This window comes from Oncorhynchus mykiss, chromosome 17, assembly GCF_057628025.1.
Source record: "Oncorhynchus mykiss isolate SJ-2025 chromosome 17, ASM5762802v1, whole genome shotgun sequence".
NCBI classification, from domain to species: Eukaryota; Metazoa; Chordata; class Actinopteri; order Salmoniformes; family Salmonidae; genus Oncorhynchus; species Oncorhynchus mykiss.
Window position 1 is genome coordinate 40,208,338 of NC_143038.1, and position 5,575 is coordinate 40,213,912.

Genomic DNA, 5,575 nt, shown 5'->3' on the forward strand with positions numbered 1-5,575 from the left:
TAATTCCAGAACTAATAGAAAAGCACTAGGTCCAAACAGTCATATTCCCACTCTCCCCGCACTATCACCACCACCATCATCATCACCGCCTCCGCTCCATCAAGTTGTTTGTTCCTTCCAGTTCTAAGCTAACATGACTGTATTTGTGATGTCACCTGCCTCAACTCCCTGTGAGTCCCCCCCCCCCTTCCCCACCCCACCAGCATCATGATGAGAGAGCAGACTAAATATAGTGAGATATAGCTGCCAACCTGGTGGCTCGTTGAGGAGTTCTGCTGTGTACTTTTGCATCGCTGCTCTGACTGTGAAAGACCCAGGTTGTATTCCGAATAGCACCCTGTTTTCTATATAGTATGCTACTTTTGACCAGGGGAATATAGGGAATATAGTGCCATTTGACACATCCCAAACACAAATTACTGATCACTGTGGCAACATAATAAGCTTCATGTTCCAAAAAAGAAATACATCATCTTTTCAAACTAGAATTTACATATCAATTACAAAAACGACATAAATACACAAAGAGACAATATCAAAAGTATTATTTGAAGAAAATTGGCCTAATTTATTAATCAATTCTGCTCTACATTCAACATAGAATCATGACAGAAATGTTACCTACATAGTGTCTGTGTCAGATGAAACCTCTTATCTCCAAAATAGAAAACAGCCATACTTTACCATTAACAAACATACAATTAAGAAACTTCAGAAGCTATTTTGAATACATTTTCTTGGCCCTAGAGTCGATGCATGTAAAAATGTCAATGCACAATGAAAAAAATGAATGGTTACGAAGTTACGAGGTTTTCCTTCGAAAGCAACGATAGGATAAATATACAAGTATATTTCTATGTTTATACATATATTATGTGTAACATTATAATGGATTGTGTAGCTGTTTATAAATGACTGTATGTCCTTTTATTATTTCTAGTAATAAAACAGTACCAGTAATAACGAGATAACTGAGACAAATCCCATGATGTAGCCTACCATATGTTGTTACTGCCCTCTAGTGCTATAAGAAAACAGTGGTATATGTACATTTCTCAGTTTCATAGAAAACAGACTGTTTAATCAATACATATATGTTGTAAGAACCTTTTTCATTCAAATCAATAATACATTTCTTGGGGAAAACAAGCAAATCTCATTAATGGTCTAGGTGATGTGTGTGGAGGTGGCAGGTAGGTCACAATGCAGAAACAACTTTAAGGGGAAACCACTACTCTAGGTGATGCAGAAACAACATTATGGGGAAATCACTACTCTAGGTGATGCAGAAGCAACATTATGGGGAAACCACTACTCTAAGTGATGCAGAAGCTACATTATGGGGAATCCACTACTCAAGGTGATGCAGAAATAATATTATGGTGAAACCACTACTCTATGTGATGTAGAAACACTATTATGGTGAAACCACTACTCTAGGTGATGTATAAACAATATTATGGGGAATCCACTACTCTATGTGATGTAGAAACACTATTATGGTGAAACCACTACTATAGGTGATGTAGGAACACTATTATGGTGAAACCACTACTATAGGTGATGTAGAAACACTATTATGATGAAACCACTACTATAGGTGATGTAGAAACACTATTATGGTGAAACCACTACTATAGGTGATGTAGAAACACTATTATGGTGAAACCACTACTCTAAGTGATGCATAAACAATATTATGGGGAAACCACTACTCTAGGTGATGCAGAAACAATATTATGGGGAAACCACTACTCTAAGTGATGCATAAACAATATTATGGGGAAACCACTACTCTAGGTGATGCAGAAACAATATTATGGGGAAACCACTACTCTAGGTGATGCAGAGGAAACATTATGGGGAAACCACTACTCTAAGTGATGCAGAAACAATATTATGGGGAAACCACTACTCTTGGTGATGCAGAAACAATATTATGGGGAAACCACTACTATAGGTGATGCAGAAACAATATTATGGGGAAACCACTACTCTAGGTGATGCAGAGGAAACATTATGGGGAAACCACTACTCTAAGTGATGTAGAAACAATATTATGGGGAAACCACTACTCTAGGTGATGCAGAAACAATATTATGAGGAAACCACTACTCTAGGTGATGTAGAGGAAACATTATGGGGAAACCACTACTCTAAGTGATGCATAAACAATAGTATGGGGAAACCACTACTCTAGGTGATGCAGAAACAATATTATGGGGAAACCACTACTCTAGGTGATGCAGAGGAAACATTATGGGGAAACCACTACTCTAAAGTGATGCAGAAACAATATTATGGGGAAACCACTACTATAGGTGATGCAGAAACAATATTATGGGGAAACCACTAGTCTAGGTGATGCAGAGGAAACATTATGGGGAAACCACTACTCTAGGTGATGCAGAGGAAACATTATGGGGAAACCACTACTCTAAGTGATGCAGAAACAATATTATGGGGAAATCACTACTCTAGGTGATGCAGAGGAAACATTATGAGGAAGCCACTAATCTAAGTGATGGGGAAACAGCTACTCTAGGTGATACAGAAACAATGTTATGGGGATTCTAGATTACGTGTGTGTGGAGATGTTATGGGGGAACCAGTGTTCTAGATGATGTGTGTGGAGTCGGTGCAGGGAACTAGTGTTCTAGGTGATGTGTGTGTGATGGAGTTGGTGCAGGGAAGCAGTGTTCTACGTCAGTGGTTCCCAACCATTTTCGGTTATTGTAACACAAACAGTTTTTTGCTCTGCCTGCAGTACCCCTGAATTACACCCTCATGTGCGTTTTACCAGTAAGCCTATGGTCTCATCGGTCTTCTCAAGTATTTATTTCCCCTGGTTGGGAAATAATGTTCTAGGTGATGTGTGTGTGGAGGTGGCACATGAAGTCTCCCCTGGTGGTGGTGTGGCCGGGGAATACAGCATTACAGAAGTCACACACATGAGACTGCAGCGCCACCTCTGACATCAGCATCATCCCCCCGGTCTGGCTTAGAAACTCACTGTCCAGGAAGGAGCCACATGCCGAGGGCATCTGAGCAGGGGGGAGGAGAGAGAGGTTTTAGGGGAGGCACAGGGATCGGGGGAGGGAGAGTACAAACAGATGTTACGTTTAATGACATGACTAGTCAAAAAAATAAAATTAAAGGGGAGAAACCTACCCTGAACATTTGTCGGGTCATATCATCACTCCAAAATCGACCTGCTTGCTTCGAGTCCCCAGAGACACTGGAGGGTGCCATCTCTTCATTACCCCCAGGTAGGTCCAGAGGTCCTAGGGGGGTGGCTTTGAGGACCTCCTTCCTTTCTGTCCCTGGATGAGCAAAGTCCAGCCGTAGTCTGCCCAAATCCCCAGCCAGTAGATTAGTGAGTGACCCCATGGCCCCAGATGGCCTTACAATGCCATAGTGTGCAGCAGGGTTGTGTGTTGGGACCATTGGGGTTTCTGGCCATGCAGGGAGAGCAACGGGGCTCTTCTGGGTACACTGGATTGGGATTGATGCCATTACGCTGGGGTCTCCATCAGGAACAGGGGCTCCTCCTAAGGAAGGAATAAGCACGTATAAGTAGTCGCTCAGGATAAGATCAGTTTGCTAAATGACAAAAATGTAAATGTAGCCTACTAGATTCATTGATATTGTATATATGCACTGAATTCGCTGATTTTGACACTCATCGTAACACAAAGATAAGAACCTGCAAAATAGGCATGGCATGAGAAGTATATCATTTTTGGTACTACAACAAGGAAATGGGAGTGACCTTGCTGTGTCCTCAGTTTCTCTGTGAGTTTATTGAGTAAACCAGCCTGCTTCAGACACAGCAAGCGCAGTTGGAGGAACTCCCTGTACAGCTCTGTGTACGCCTCCTCCATCTCATGATCACAGGTATCTTTACAAAGCCATCTGAAAATAGACCCGGACATCACAATGTACATGAAAAATTATAATGTTCCAGTCCGAAAAATAGATTTTGAGGAGGGACTTCTGCTCCTGTGATTGTAAAATGCTAAAGCTTTGTAAAGCTATAGCATGTTATGCTTTTGTCAGCAATGTGCCATGTATAGTTCCCTTCCCTCAAATTGAGTCTAAAGAAGGAAGTAATAAGGAAAAAGGGAACCAAGTCGAGGGGAGAGAATGGAGTCCTATCCTCCAAAACACATCTGGTGGGTCTCTTTACGTGCAAAGTCAAATACATATAGACATCAGTGAACACTTTTAATAATACCTGGCTCTAAATGTACTAATTACAACTGATATTTGGTATTTCAAACACATTTCTTCCCCCAGACATAATCAATCACATTTGTCTTTTTCAAGAGGCATATTCTATTCGATTTATGACAAGAATTGTAAACTGTACATGCACTCTTACTCTCTACAAGGAACTCAAACAGAACGCACTAATAACACATTCATAACAAACCAGGAAAACACAGACAATGTCATTACATGTGCATGTCTTGTACAGGCTTTCTATAAGGTCATGTTTAAAGTGCCATACATGTTTGATATATCCAACCTACAAATGACCACTTACATTACATGTTGAAGTGTATAGATATGACTTTTGTGATGATCTTTTAGAGTTGTATTTGGAAACCTACATATGCGATGTTCTGTTATTACATTTAAAATAGCCAACTGTAATTCTTGAAAACAAAGCACATGTTATCCTAGCTTCAGACGTTGTTTTCACTGATTTAATCGACTGTACACGAAGTTGAGATAAAGTCAACTCTGGGCTAATTTTGGTCCAGGCATTTTAAAGATGGAAACACCATAGCGAACACACTTAAACTGACAAAGGTGAAGATTAATATAACTTACGACCTTGTATGGTCTTCCCCAATGACACGACAGGATATCACTTTGAACACGATTTCATATCTTACATATATTGAGAAGAGGCGGAGAGTACTTGCCTTACTGTTGATCAGCCTACCTGTTAAACACAATAATCCCCGAAACAGGAACAGGAAAAGTTGTTCTTACCGAATGCCATTATAACCGGATCATCTATTGAACTTTCAAGAAGAACAACAACAGTAAAGTTGAGTTATTTCCGGAAAAACTGCTGAGCTTCGGAGCAGCACTTGACACATTGTTGATCTCTTAGTTGGTGAATCAAGGATTTAAAGTGGACATATATTAATCAGCACAGATGCAGACAAAAGGTTATACATCTCATAGTGTCATATACACACGAAGTCCATGATTAGAACCTTTATATAGGTAAAACAAAGAACAAGCCAACCACCTGGGGCGGCAGGTAGCCTAGTTTACTAGCGGTGGGCTAGTAAACGAAAGTGTTGCTAGATCAAATCCCAAATCCCTCTGCCCCAAGGCAGTTACCCCACTGTTCCTCATTTCGTTTCCAGTGGTATGATTATGTAAACAATTTTGACCTGACAGACCCTTGATCATTTTACAATGCACCATACTTACAAAGTTAAGTAGTTAACTAAAGAAGTGACACCTACAGTACAGTACCACCAACTACACACATGACATTTTCGAAAAGTGTGTGTGTGTGTGTGTGTGTTTCAAGTTTTATTGTCACATG

At 40.4% G+C, this 5,575-nt stretch overlaps 1 protein-coding gene across 6 annotated transcripts; it reads right to left on the reverse strand.

Moving 5' to 3' along the window:
- Positions 1-544: 544 nt before the first annotated feature.
- On the reverse strand, positions 545-5,405 carry LOC110494167 (uncharacterized). Of its 6 annotated transcripts, none has more exons than XM_021568975.3 (4): positions 4,955-5,405; positions 3,773-3,915; positions 3,172-3,551; positions 545-3,044 (listed from the first exon to the last, which is right to left on the reverse strand). In XM_021568975.3, exons 2-4 carry the CDS (start codon positions 3,882-3,884, stop codon positions 2,865-2,867), a joined length of 672 nt encoding a protein of 223 aa, XP_021424650.1. In that variant the 5' UTR covers positions 3,885-3,915; positions 4,955-5,405; the 3' UTR covers positions 545-2,864. The 6 variants fall into 6 exon arrangements, with proteins under 6 accessions (XP_021424650.1, XP_021424651.1, XP_090061697.1 ...); XM_021568976.3 differs by having other exon boundaries at positions 5,005-5,402; XM_090205571.1 differs by having other exon boundaries at positions 4,935-5,377.
- Positions 5,406-5,575: the final 170 nt, after the last annotated feature.